The 13,901-nt window shown below is 40.2% G+C and overlaps 1 protein-coding gene and 1 long non-coding RNA gene across 3 annotated transcripts in view; one reads left to right on the top strand and one right to left on the bottom strand.

Moving 5' to 3' along the window:
* glra4a (glycine receptor, alpha 4a) overlaps positions 1-5,909 on the bottom strand; it is a 59,927-nt gene extending 54,018 nt beyond the window's left edge. Inside the window, exon 1 of the mRNA XM_034689090.1 lies at positions 5,515-5,909. Coding sequence (XP_034544981.1) covers positions 5,515-5,582 — 68 coding nt within the window. The 5' untranslated portion in view covers positions 5,583-5,909. The remainder of the gene's footprint in view (positions 1-5,514) is intronic.
* Positions 1-13,901, top strand: part of LOC117816771 — a 178,524-nt gene that overhangs the window by 73,829 nt on the left and 90,794 nt on the right. The window lies entirely within an intron of this gene.

Below are 13,901 nucleotides of genomic sequence, written 5' to 3'. Positions count from 1 at the left end.
GAATCAATAGTGCACTCTACAAGGTTAATGTACCATAAAACTAAACAATATACCCCCGTTTTCTGTGAATGCATGATTATGAAGTGAAGGAGAAAAGATGTGAAAAAAGTTGCGCAGTGTCGCTTTCTTTTCCAGCACAGCGTGCGCTCAACTTTCAATGAATGGGGATGTGTTTTGTTAATCGGGTCAGGTCGCACGCAGCCATGTTGGAATAATTTTCCAGGACTATATGTGATTTTCCAGGACATTTTACTTTTCCTCCCATTTTCCAGGTGTTTTCCAGTACTGGAAAACTGGTCAACTGGTTTCCAGGTTTTCCAGGTTTTCCAGGACGCGTGGGAACCCTGCACTATCCACTATCTTCTCCACTATCATTAAAGGTGTTAAAGCCCAAAAATATAACTTAAAAAAAACAAGCTGCATCTAGTGTAAGCAAAAATTCTAATTAATGGACCTAAATAACAAAACTTTAATCAGCCAAAATGTTTCTATTGCACCTAATGTTTCTGAGTACTTTGAGGTCAGCTTGGCAAGTCACATAGCAAGTTTTTGCTGCCCTTTTGAGTGATTGTTCCACCTTTTGAGGACTTCTCATGAATTTTAACACCACATGAATGCAACAGTTGACTTCTCTCAGGGGAAACGATAGCTGGGGAGCTGACAGGGAGCATGCAAGCCAGCTAACAACTTTCAAGTGATATGAGCGCTTTCTGTTCCCTGGTAAAACTGTTGCAGAGGACATAAAACCAGTTAAATTGTCTCCTAATGATTCATATTGTGAACATATGAGCAGAGTAATACAGTATACTGGGAACCCAAAGAAGACTGATATGACCAGTATGCATCCTCCCTTTTTGATGCTTTGGTTCTTGGTTTGGTATAGTTTTTCTGAGAAGATGAGAAACAAATTGCTGCTGCATCTGACTCGGCCATGAACCACTCATTGCTTTGAATGAAAGGTTAGTGCTCAAGACAAAAGAGACCTCTGCTCAAGCACAGTTGTCCTAAGGGCTTCATTTGGTACAAAATGTGTTCACCCAATCCTCTTCACACAGGGCAGACCCAATTCCAAACTTTTCACCCTTCTGCACTTCACACCTTCTGACTTCAAATTTTCAAGCTGTGGAGTATCTCCAGTAAAGCTTAACCTTTGACCTGTGAGACAGTTGCAGTCACATTGTATGATACTACAGATATAAGGCTTTATATACGTTATAGACAGATGCTTTGGACCATAAGGGCCCAAAGTGAGGCTCATTATTAAAACTTTTCCAAACTTTTATCGAAAGACAAAAATGCATTAAAGGTTTTAAAGCTGCCTGCTGCAATGAGACACTGCTCAACACAGTTTCTGTGGAACATGGGAATAGAAAATAATGAGCACTCAGCCTTTAACACAGATTTTGAAGATTGGTATAACAAAGTTTGGGAAGCTCTTTTCCACAATTCAAAGTTAGACATTTAAAAATGATCATTTACCCAGTAGAAGAGTTCTCTGTTGAGCGCTTGAAGTATCCAGGGGTGTACACTTCATCATAATTGGGCATTCACTGGGACACAAGAAACCTGCCACCAAGCAACTTTTTCCTCAACAGTGTAGTGTCAGTACACTAAAGCAGTAACCACATATTAAAAACTGAATATGAGAAAATAACATGTGAACAAAACAAAAAAATGAGGGTTACTTCAGTGAAGTAAAAAAAAACTTTCCTTGTTATATCCAGAACTTGATTCAGGCATGTACTTTTCTACTTAAAAGTTTCAGCTAAATCAGTCACTAATCCAGCTGATTCAGCTGCAGCACACTTCCTGGAGATGAGATGAGATGACTTCACTGTAATGAATTTATCCAAGTAAATAATGGCCTTAATTTAGAAGTGAAAGCACCAGACCTCCTCCAAATGTATCCCTCACAAACACACACAAACACACTCTATCAAGTTGACACCCAATAACCCAGCCCATGATGACCCAGCTCCATCAGATGATAAGACTTACCCTCTGATATTTCCACATCTGACTCATGGATCTTTCACTGACCGGAGGCAAGGACAGTGGGGATCCTTGGTGTGATTCTCTGCCCTTCACTTCAATCCTGCTTCAATGCACTATACGCTTCACTCTCAATTTGCAGATGTACAGCCACACATCAGTAACTCAAGGGTGTGAGTACATTAGCACAACTTCTGTGACGTCAATACTCTGGTGAGGTCGATGGTTTGAGATCATTATAAGCAGGGAACATTATCTCTCAATCCAGTTAACGTAATTAGTTCCACATAGAGTTTGGTGAAGACCCCACTGGGAAAGATGCATCACAACTTGATTTTAGCTTGATAATGACGTTCGACACCAAATGATGGAGACTGTAAATAAGATTCAATCATGAGATGTGTCAAATGTTCTCAAATAATGCTAAAAACTTCATTTGTGCTGGTCTAGCTAAATATATCTCAAATATTTTATCTGAAACTGTGAGAAGAATTCCTAAAAACATACTGTGAATATGATTACTGTTTAATTTTTCCTTATTGGTTATTTTAAAACTCTTATGAGGCACTTTCAATTTGTGTTGATTTTGGCACCCCCTCTGGACAAAGTGATATATCTTCTCTCTTTACTGATCTTTCTCTGTGCATGTGTTAATGTTGTCTAACAAAATATTCCATCCTGTTCTCTTTGAACAGACATGTGTATCACTCACTGTCCATCTCTGCTGAGAAAAAGAAAAAAGGCTTTGTTCCAGTTTATTGTTTATCATCTGCTGTGATATCTACATCCTCACAGTGGTGACAGGCATTAGGAACCGCAATATAGAAATCATCAATCTTGTTTCTGATGGTCTTGATTTCTTTTGTAGATCATAAAAAGGCAGCCACCTCAAAAGTCCTTACAGCAACTTTAACTTCAACTTCAACTCATTTTTGCTGAGGTGAACTGTTACTCAAACCTCTTATGGCTGATTCTTTCCAGACAAAGAAACTCTGCAAAAACCTCCACTGTAAATGTGTATGTGTTGTTTTTGTCCCAGCTGTCATTCAGAATTGTCAGGGAGAAAGTACAGGTGTAACAAAGGTTTAAAGCTTTGGCAACAAACAGTCCAACAGTTTAGCAGCAAAACAATCCAACTGGCTCTTGATGGATTTAAGTATGATCTGAAATGTTATTTACCAGAAAACATTAACATGAAGCAGACAATTACATGTTGGTGTAATGTATGACTTTTAACTCAGTCTTGCTTGGATTATGGCATGTTGTTTTTTAAAAAGAGCAAGTTATTGAATATAATGTTATGTAATAGGCAGTGGCCCCTCTCTCACTTCCTGTAGCCTCCTATTGGCTAAAGTAAAACAGATGAACACAATACGTGCTCCAACAGAGTGGCAATCAGTCTGCATAGAAAAGATCTCATGCTTTCAGTCAAAATATGAATGTATTAACATACGTCATACTGCATCAATCAGCATTTATACTTCACCCAACCCTTTTTTCCACATGTGAGGCTTCAAACCAGTTAATATTGTAAAGAAATAATATGAAAATCTGCCAAATGACACTCATGTAAAATGCAACAAGGATGCCAAATTTTGAGCAGATGTAGGCAATTGTGAACTGATCATTACACTAAGTTCAACAGATAATCCTGTTCACACTGCTTCACTAAAAGCCAATCCACCATTGCTTTGGCTCTAAAATAACCATTTTCCTGTGCAGGTGCTCTGAATATTTTCAATGCATTCCTTGCTTAAAAGGGCCTGTATTGAAACCTGCAGAGGGAACCAACATGGAACTAAACGTGGTGGCAGAAAAGCTTCAGTGAACCAGATTCTGGATTTCAAACAGACCTGAAGTATTACAACAATACAAGATACACTTCCTCTTTTTCCTCTCTCTCACACAGAATCTCAGCTGTCCCCGTTTCTGTCTGCAATATGAACTTTATTCTTTACACCTTTCTTTCCTCTTTTTCATTTCCTCTGTTGGACAAACATTCAATTCAAAACCTATCTCCCCAATCCAGCTGGCCACTATTCTACATGACAATCTCCTTTTTGAATCTTTGCCAACACCTCCAGTCTCTTACACTTCTCTCTCTCATATTCTCTCTCCTATCTGAACACATTTCCCAACATCTCTCCTCCACTTTACTAATCTCCCCCTCTGCCTCAAGTTAAATGAATCACCCTCTACATTTCTCATTCGCGTTTCGTTTGCTCCTCTCCCAATTTTCACCCTCCATGTCTCCCCCACGCCCTCATCAGATTCTGTCTTTTACACCTGCCCCCTTCACTCCCTTCCTTTTCCCCTCACACCCCTCCCCTTCAAGGAGCAGATAGAGCTGGCAGGAGAGCATATAATTTCTCAGAGGAGGCGCTGTCAGTTGACTGCTCTCCAGGCTAAGAGCTGCTCTCCTCGCCCCTGGGTTCACGGAGTCACGGTTCTGTTCCGCTCCTGGATTATGCAGATCCTAATTCCCTCCCGCTCACACCTGAGGGTGGCAGGGCATGAAATAAGGAAAGTGTTCACTGCAAATAAAAGTTTCCGCCACCAAGAAAGAAGAGCAGGAGAGAAAGAAGGAAGAGATAAAAGAAGGCTTGGCTGCTGGTCTGAGTGAGAGAACAAGGGAAGGGGGAGAGAAAGAAGGGGAAAACAGAAGGAAAGAGGGAGGTGTGTTTGTTTTGCCTGTCCCCAGACACACCTAACACGCTTTGACTGGAGCTTGTCCCCATTTCCTGACAATAATGAACCCACTCTGCACATGTGCCAAGCACTTTTACCAAAAACATCAAAGAAACACAATTCCTTGTGCACATTCTCAAGATCTGTCAGGTTTGGAATGAACGAGACGTTTCCCAGTGTACTTTACGTTCATATGTTGTTGCTAAATTAATAATCACCTTATGAATAAAGTCACACACTATATAGGCTACTCTTGATTTTACACTCAAACTCCAATTCAACAATTCTTTAAGAGGAGCGTGAATTCCACAGGTAGTTTTCTACCAGGTTGTCGCTGCGCACTGAAACAACACGATTTGATATCCACTGCTCTCCCCATAATAATTGCCCAATTAAAGCATACATACATTTACTGAGGTTATATTTGCTGCCAGTTTCTAAACTGTTATTAAAAATGTATGAATTTCACGGGTCTTATAACGAGATCATGTGCGTAAAATGTTGGATATCCTTGGTTAAATCATGCCTGCGTTCGCTGAGGTTGCGCTCGCATGTGCTGCTTTAACTGTTCTTTTCCTCGTTCACATACGTTGCATTAGCTTCAAGGCAGCAACATCTGACAAATGGATATTGACGGCATGCCGAACCGTTACATCGTCTCTACAATAAAATGTTTTAAAAGCAATGGATTTATGTAAAGAGCTGCGTAAAAGTCTACGAAATGGCGACTGGATGAATTTTAAATCATCAAAAAGTTCATTTAGTGCAGCTCATGAGAGAAAACAAGTCCCATTAACACAGGAAGAAGAATAATCAAATGTTTTTGCGCCCTACCTGATAAAGCCTCCTTGGAAAAAGCAGAACGACAAGACATACAGAATCCAAATGACCTGTGGGAGCATCCTCTGGCTCAAAATCTCTCCACAGTTCCGTTGAATAACTTGCAGAAAAAAAATAATTCGGGAAATCAGCAAATCCACTGAGCAGCTTGTGAGACAGGGCTGGAGGAGGAAGGCATCGTTTCTCTCTCTCAGTGATCCAAGCGCGTCTTTGGGGAAACTTCTCCCCCTCCCACCAAGTCCAGGGGGCTGCACACATCCAAACAGCAGGCGCTCTGCTTCAGGCAGCTGGACTCCAGTAGTCGGTCAGTCACTCAAAGTGCTGGTTGGTGCTTGTTATGAAGGGGAGTTTCGGGTTGCGTTTCAGTGTTTTTTTTTTTCTTGTGACAGTATGATTTTGCCTGCTGGAGTTTTTTTCTCCTCGTGTATCAACCTCTCTCGTTCCAAAAATTAAAAGGAGGTGACGAATTAAAGGAACAGTGGCTTTTGTTTTGATTGCTGCCTTGTGTGTAATCAGGCTTAATTAGGGTGGAGGGAGTGTTGTACTGATGAGTTAAATTGCAGTGTTAAATATATTGTTGATGACCAATCTGAAGGGACACTCTATTAAAGATTATTTTAAAAGGGAGATGAGATGGTATTGGAGGAGGTATTGTACAGGAGGATAAGTAGCTCTTGAGTGTCTAGCAGATGCAGGTTGAAGTACATTTTGTTGTAATAGGCTAACAGCTTCTGCAATGTTGGGGGGTTGTTTTCTGATATGATACACACAAAGTCAGTATTTCTTGACCGATGCTTTTAATGGTGAAGGCAGTGTAGACCTAACTTCATTTTATTTGGGTGGATGGTAAGTTAAATTGCCTATCTTTAACTTTTTGGTTAAAGATTACTCCTATCGCTTCTTAAACAAGCCTGAGTAAGATTTGTATGTAGAAGGAATCTTGTTTGCTTGCTTGCATAGTAATACGTTTATTACAAGAATCAAAAACCAGTATCGAACAAGCACCCGCAATGCTTGGCAGAACAGCTCTGCAAATCTGCTGACTCCCCGAATGCTGTTGACCAACACCCTTTATAGGTTTGGGAGCCAGTGACATAGCCTACTACAGAGCACAAACTTGTCTTAACATCTGGTCTTTTATTGTACTGTCCTTCGGCTCTGCTGACTTAAGGGTCGAAAAATCTTGTCCCTACAAGTCACAAAACAGGATGGGGGTCTCTATCTAAATGTCCCTGAGAGTCTGAAACAACATAGATTTCTCCTTGACTTGTTTTATGTCAGATACTTCAAAGTTGCTCACGGCATAGTCATAGATTGACCCAACTCTCCTCGACTGTACAGTCTGTTAGCTGTATCGGCTTTAAGGCTAAATCCTCTCCTATCAACCTTTTCTCACAGCAAGAAACTACTCTCCTTTTTTATTCAAAGAACCTCAAAGATATGCTACTTGCCCAGCACCAAATGGCAAATGAAAAAAGTTAGCAACTAGGTTTTGATCACAGCGTATACAAAAGTTGTCTCACGTCATACCTGCTTTTACTGAACAGCCTTTTATAAAGAAAGGTTAAAAACAATGTGATGTAATTTACATTAGCAGAAGCTGTAGACCTGGAAATTGTACCCAAGATTATGCTAGGATTAGTTTCTCCGAAAGTCAACAACATTGTCTTAGTTGATACTGGAGGTCCTGCTCATTCTTGATTTTGAATTTTTGATGAGGGAGAAGAGTCATTGACAACTCCAGTGGCATGCCAAAGGTTGAAGCATTTTAAGCTGAAAGCACTGTTAGCACAGTAAAAAAAAACAGCTGGTGTTCTTGTGCTTGCATATGATGCTGTCAGTGGACACAGGCCCTTATGGTAACATCTTTAAGGATTACAATGGTTTCTTAAAGCATAGGGATGTCAGTAACAGTATGCACATCACTCTGATGGTAGCAACAGATTCTGTCTTTCCCATCGGTGATAAATCTCTGTGTCCATCAGACACCTACTGGCTGTCGCTCAGATGTGCTGTTTCTCAGGTCATAGATCAGTGTATCCACATCTTCAGGACCCATTAAAGCCTCTGTGTATTACAGATCACAGGGCAGTGGTACAATGTGACACATCCCTCACAGAGTCTGAACATCAAATTGCTCCTGTTGCACCCATTCGTCTCCCTGAAGAGGTTCCACCCAACAGATCCAGTGTTCCCTAAGGAGGAGGAGGAGTTGTCACTCTTTTCTGTTCTCTTAATGTGAGAAAACACAGCAGATTAACCTTTAGTCTTATGCTATTACTCAATCTCCTTGTCCCTCCTTCACTGAAGCATGGGCATTAAAGATGCATTGAATTTCTCTGTTCTTATCCAGGGATGAAAAACCATGAGTCTCTCTCTCTCTCTCTCTCTCTCTCTCTCTCTCTCTCTCTCTCTCTCTCTCTCTCTCTCTCTCTCTCTCTCTCTCTCAATCTCTCTCTCTCAATCCTATAATTAATTTACTACACCAGTTGTTATTAATACCATTCAAAAAGCCGCTTCTGTGTTTGACTCTACTAGCTGGCAGGCCAACTTTCATCACTGTAGTGGAAGTCAAGACATTTGAAATATTATATTTATTGAAACAGCTGTCTCCCTTAGTTTCTCATCGCTGAAATGCCAAAAGTGAATTCTGACACTGAGGTAACCTTCTGCTTCTTCCCTGCCATCATGCATTTTTATTTATTTTCATGCCGGCAGCAGAAACCTGAGAGGCCAGCTGGATAGTGTAGCAACACATGAGGAAAGTGAAGATGGGGTTAGTAGATGTGGAAGTGACGGTGGAGAAACAGAGAATGAAAACCTGAGGGCCTGTGTTGTTGGCAGTAAAAGCATTGGTGCTGCTGTCCTCGACAGCAGGCTAGCAGTGTTGCTTTTGCGCGAGTGCTGACATTTGAGACCTGAAGATTCTTCTTCAACAAACCATCTGTGCCCACTGGATGTTCATCAAAGGAAGCATTTTTTACCACGAGTCTTAATGTTGCAAGATAAAACTGGCAAGTTAAAGTCTGGCCAAAAAAGGCACACATTTGAGTAAACTGAGCTTATTCAGAAAGCCCATTCAGGAATTAGCACCCCAATAACAGCAATATCGATTGTCAACAGAGCTGAATGGAATGACATCGCACAACCCTAATCCAGGTCCTGGTCTGTTGAACAAAGTGTTGTAATCTAGTGATGTGTTTGAACAACCCATGTTATCAACAAGGCAATAAATTGATGGTTGCGGAGTTGAAGGAGTCCAGTGACATAAATACCAACGTAGCCGGGTGGTTAGTCCTAGTAGACCAAAATACCTCTCTCTTTGAAACAAAAGTAATTTTAATGAATATAAATAATGAATAGTTAGTAACACGACATCAATTGCTTTTATGTTGCCTATTTAGCACCACATTTAAAACCAAACCACATTTTTTTATGGTCTCCATCAAGTTGTTTGGTACCTAAACCTAGCCAAACTGTAATTATTTTACAACATTTGACATTTATAGATGATTGTTGGTGTCGTTGGTCCAGGCTGTCAAGAATAATTCTGCTGCAATATGAGGATGTGTCACCCATTTACTTTGTATGTTATCTCATTTGTTTGAACAATTTTGATCTTAACACAGCTTTGGCAGGGTTCAACCATAGACTGTATTAAACATGGACATAATCTCTATGACAACACCTATTGGTTTCTTAAGAGACATTTTGACTCTAAACAATGGCGGTCGCCATATTGGAAATGTTGACCCAATTAAACTTTAAGAGACACAGTCAAAGAGGTGAAGCTGAGTCTAGCTTTTAGCCTCCTGGCAAACTGCTTCAAAGTGCTTACCTGTTCGGTAACTCAGTGGTGCCCCAATTATACAAATTGATGTATAACTCCTAGCCTTTAGATTAGCTTAGCGTATGTGTTGTAAAACAATTTCAGCTATTGTAAAGTTTGTAACCACAAAAATACCCCAAACCTTTTTGAATCAAATATGTTTAATTTTGCTGTAAAACTGATATTTTAACAGGAAACCCAATGAGTATTACTTAGCTTTTGCAGCCAGCCTCAATTGGACACTCAATTTTTTGCACTTGTACATTGGCTTCATTTTTAAACGTTGGAGGCACTGCTTGGGAACAAATTAACATCAGCCATTTTCTTCTCATCAGGGCAAAAAAAAATCTTCTAGGAAGTAAACAGAAGAGAGCAATCTGATGACAGCCTCTTGGCCAAAAACAAAAAGTCAATGCAACTATTTGGCACTACTAAAACCAAACTCATGTTCTTACAGGTTTTATTTGTTCAAAATATGAGTAGTTATCAACTCTGCCCAAAGTGAATAAGCTGATTATAGGTAACCTTAGAATCAGGAGTGCATGCTGAAAATGTCAGCCCTTTCATCATGTCTGCTGCCCTGTAACCTCTAACCCTGCCTGAATCTCAGCTTTCTATTTTGATCATGGCTTGTCAATGAAAGGTCAGATTTCAGCTGTGGTGATCACTCTGGTCTTTTCCCTTTCAAACATGCAACTGCATGCAAAGTGTTCTTTGGCCAACACTTCCTTAATATAACTGTGAGCCATGCATCAATTTTATTCGTAGACGCATACGAAACCTGACCCTTTACAACAGGAACCTAAAGAGAGACAGCCTTAGATGACATGGTGTGCTTGTTTTCTTAGCTGCAGACTGTGGAGAAAAGAATACTCTCACTATGGTTCAAACTAGCAATGTACACGTAAAATGAAAAATTCCAACATTTCTGTTCAATTCTCTTACAATAACCTAACCATTATTTTGCCATGTTGTTCAGCATCCTTGTGTATGCTGGGAAAGTGTTTTTTAGCTGCCCAAGTTGTACTTCAGAGGGTATTTTTTATATTCTTTAGACCCCAACAAAAAGGCTGCTCAGCCTGGCACAAAATCCTTATCTCAAGCCCTCCCCTGAGGGATTGACCTGTGGCTGGCATTGCCTGTTTTTGGTCGAACCTCTTCCTTATCCTCAGCTGCAGAGTAAATAACTCCATGGCTGTTGGTGTGGGTGAATACTAACAGCTTTGTGCAGTAGTCCATGCTGTTTACGGCCTAAAGAGGTGATTATTCTCCAAATGTTCACAGAAACTTGCATGGAGACGAGGTTAAGGTGCCATATTTGGTCGTATCTCAGCTGTTAGGATTTGATTGGACTTTGGTAGCATATGTCCTCTTCTGGAGTGAACGTTGAATCTAAACTTTCTGCAGACACATTTCTGTTTTTGTCTGTAGGTTAGCTTTGATATTATACAGAAGAAGGTTCCTCATGATACCAGAATTACTATAACTCTATTACTAAAACAATATCAATACCTATTTAAATACCACAGCAACAACACGGGCTCCCAAAATTGGGTAACTTTATTTTACTGTAGTAAATCTACATCCTAGATTTTTTAAAGGTATGTTAAATAAATGTTTTACTAGTTAAGTTTGGTGAAAAAAAAAAAATAAATAAAAACATCCTTGCACTAGGGTGCTGGTGGCCTAGCGGTCTAAGCGCCCCACATACAGAGGCTATAGTCCTTGTCGCAGAGGTTGTCGGTTCGACTCCCAACCGCCACCATGTACTGCATGTCTTCCCCCCTCTCTACTCCCCACACCTCCAGTCTCTCTTCAGCTGTCCTGTCATAAAGGCAAAAAGCCCCCCAAAAATCCTCAAATTTACTACAAAGACACTGTCAGTCTTTTTTTTTTTTAAAGTTATATTTTTGGCCTTTTTGCCTTTATTATATAGTACAGCTGAAGAGTGACAGGAAATGTGGGGAGTAGAGAGTGGGGGAAGACATGCAGGAAATGGTCGACCGGCCGGGAATCGAGCCGGCGACCCCTGCGATGAGGACTGTAGCCTCTGTATGTGGGGCGCTTAGACCGCTAGGCCACCAGTGCCCCAAGACACTGTCAGTCTTGATGCTGATTTTATGGTTTGCATAGGTAGATCAAAACGGCATCACTTTTCAGTCTGTTCCATAAACAGTGAAAAACTCCTCAGAGAGACTCTGAGTAACCATCTGGCACAACAAAGAAAAAAACAATCTAAAAAATGCAACAGAAATGCATAATAAATATTGTTCAATAAGGTGATGGGAACAACAAAAGAAAAAGGTGCAGAAACAAGATCAACCAAAAACACAAACATCAAGACCCTTACAAGTCATACACACTGGAGACATTTTTTATCACCCAAAGCAAAATTTAAAGAACTGTTTTTCAATTTGTCTGTTTTTAAAAAGTATTTTATTGTGTTTTTCTTGTCTGGTTTTGCCTTTCTTTTAACGTTGTTGCTCTGCGTTTTATTCAATTTGTCCACTGAGACTTTGTTTTGTTTGCTATCTGTGTTGTTCTGCTTTCCCATTTGTCAATGCCTGAACCTTTAAAGAAACACTTTGGTTATTTTTTTTAAACATTTTCCTTTATCAATGAGTATCAAAAAAATCTTTTCTAGATTTTTTAGGTAACAAAATGTGAATCAACAACACCTTCTGATAAGAATTAAAGGTACAAGGGTAAACTTATTCAAGAGGAACCCACCTTTCAATGAGGAACGTGCTTGGTCATATCTAACCTCCTCATACATAAATATGGGACTAAACCCATTTCAGCCTAATCCTCGTGGCCTTTGCTGTTTGCACAGTCATGGTTTCAGCTCCAAAGCTTGACTTCAGACTAACTTTATCTGAAGGGAAAGTATGCTTTGAAACAGCTTTATTACATGTATATATCACATAGGAGGGAATCCCCCCTGTTTGGACATAAATGTGTAAAGATAACCCGTGAATGTAAAGTAAAGGAATAATCCGGAGAGACATGTCCTTCAGTCTGCATACTTAAGCACCCATTCAATTTATATAACCAGTAGACAGCCAATTCCACAGAAAGCTGCAGGCTTCGAGAGACAGACATGGTGCCTATGTAAGAAATGACAGTGCTGTGCAGAGAGAGCCAGAGTCAGTCAGCCAAATTATTGGAAGATTAGAACACCAGAGTAAGTTTTACACAGTAAAGCCTCTATATGTTACTCATATTAGAGGTGGTCAAAGACAGTTTTGAGGTTTCAGAGCACAAAGTTCACATCAACCTTTCATTCACACGCAAAATCCCTAAGGTCATCTGAGTGTTGGGCAAACTATATAACAGGATATTTCACCAATATTATAAGAAGGTTTATTATGTGTTTGTTTTTAGGCATTAAAGCCCCTGTGAGGAGTTTTTAACTAGCTATTGAACTGACTTAAATAAATACAGATAGCCCTTTTTGACTTACAAAAGCAAACAAAAACATGAGTAACAAGAATGATAATTTCAGTATAGCATATAAATTATTGCCATTTACGTTTTATACAGCAAAGAGTGATACAATACATGTGACACAATCAACCGTTCAAAGACAACAGGGTGAGATATTTCTTTGAAGATAACACATGTATGGGACATAATCGCTAAGTAGATTAGAGGTACCACTTTGTCCACAGGGGGCGCCAGACACAAAGCAAACCAAAAGTTATTTTAAATGAATGTGATACGTTGATAAACAAGGTAAAATTAAGAGAGATTGACCCTAAACTGTTAACTAAAAAGCCTTGCACTTTTTAAAATCTGTCAAGGTTATATTGTGTTGCGTTGTTTCCTTATTTGCTCCTTCTATTTCCCCTGTTATATCCCCTACTGTGACCCTGTCATGAGAGCACGGCATCCCCTGATACTGCCCAACAACTGCACACAGCTATACAGGGGCTCACCAATGCTTAACTGAGTGCCTGTAATATTTAACACTGGCATAAATAGCGACAGACTGAAATGGAAGCAAAGGTCAAACTTTATGACTGATGTAAACATGCAGACACAGGCTAGGTAGGCCACTGAGGGAAAGGCCACTCGCGAGTGTCATGGGGGTCTGATCAAAGAGATTCTGGATCATCTTTCCGTGTTTTGCATTCCTGTGCTGTGCATCCTGCATGCTATAGCATTCATTTAGAAACCTCTGATTTGATTTATCGTTGTTTTACTCATGTACAACATAGCCTGCTGTTTACTTCAACAACCCTGCAAGTGCTTTGTGGAACATTTCCTGAAAGTGGTGCTTTGCTCTTGCATACAATTGTGAGGGGAGCACTTTGCTCAGTTCCAGATAAGAGCTTCAAACCTAAGCAGAGCTGCTTGCCGCTCTGTTCGGTGTCTCAAAGAAGAAAAGGCCACCCCTGCACCTTTTTACACTCTCCCAGCCTTATTTCAAGGTGCAGGAGGAGACTATCTCTGCTGCTGATAAAAGCCTTTCTTTATCCAGCTCCATATGTGGCAGGACTTAGAGACAAACTGGACCTCATGTAACCCTTTACACCTGCATTCAAATTAC

Source organism: Notolabrus celidotus, chromosome 8 (genome assembly GCF_009762535.1).
Source record: "Notolabrus celidotus isolate fNotCel1 chromosome 8, fNotCel1.pri, whole genome shotgun sequence".
NCBI classification, from domain to species: Eukaryota; Metazoa; Chordata; class Actinopteri; order Labriformes; family Labridae; genus Notolabrus; species Notolabrus celidotus.
This window is presented reverse-complemented; position numbering and strand designations above follow the sequence as displayed.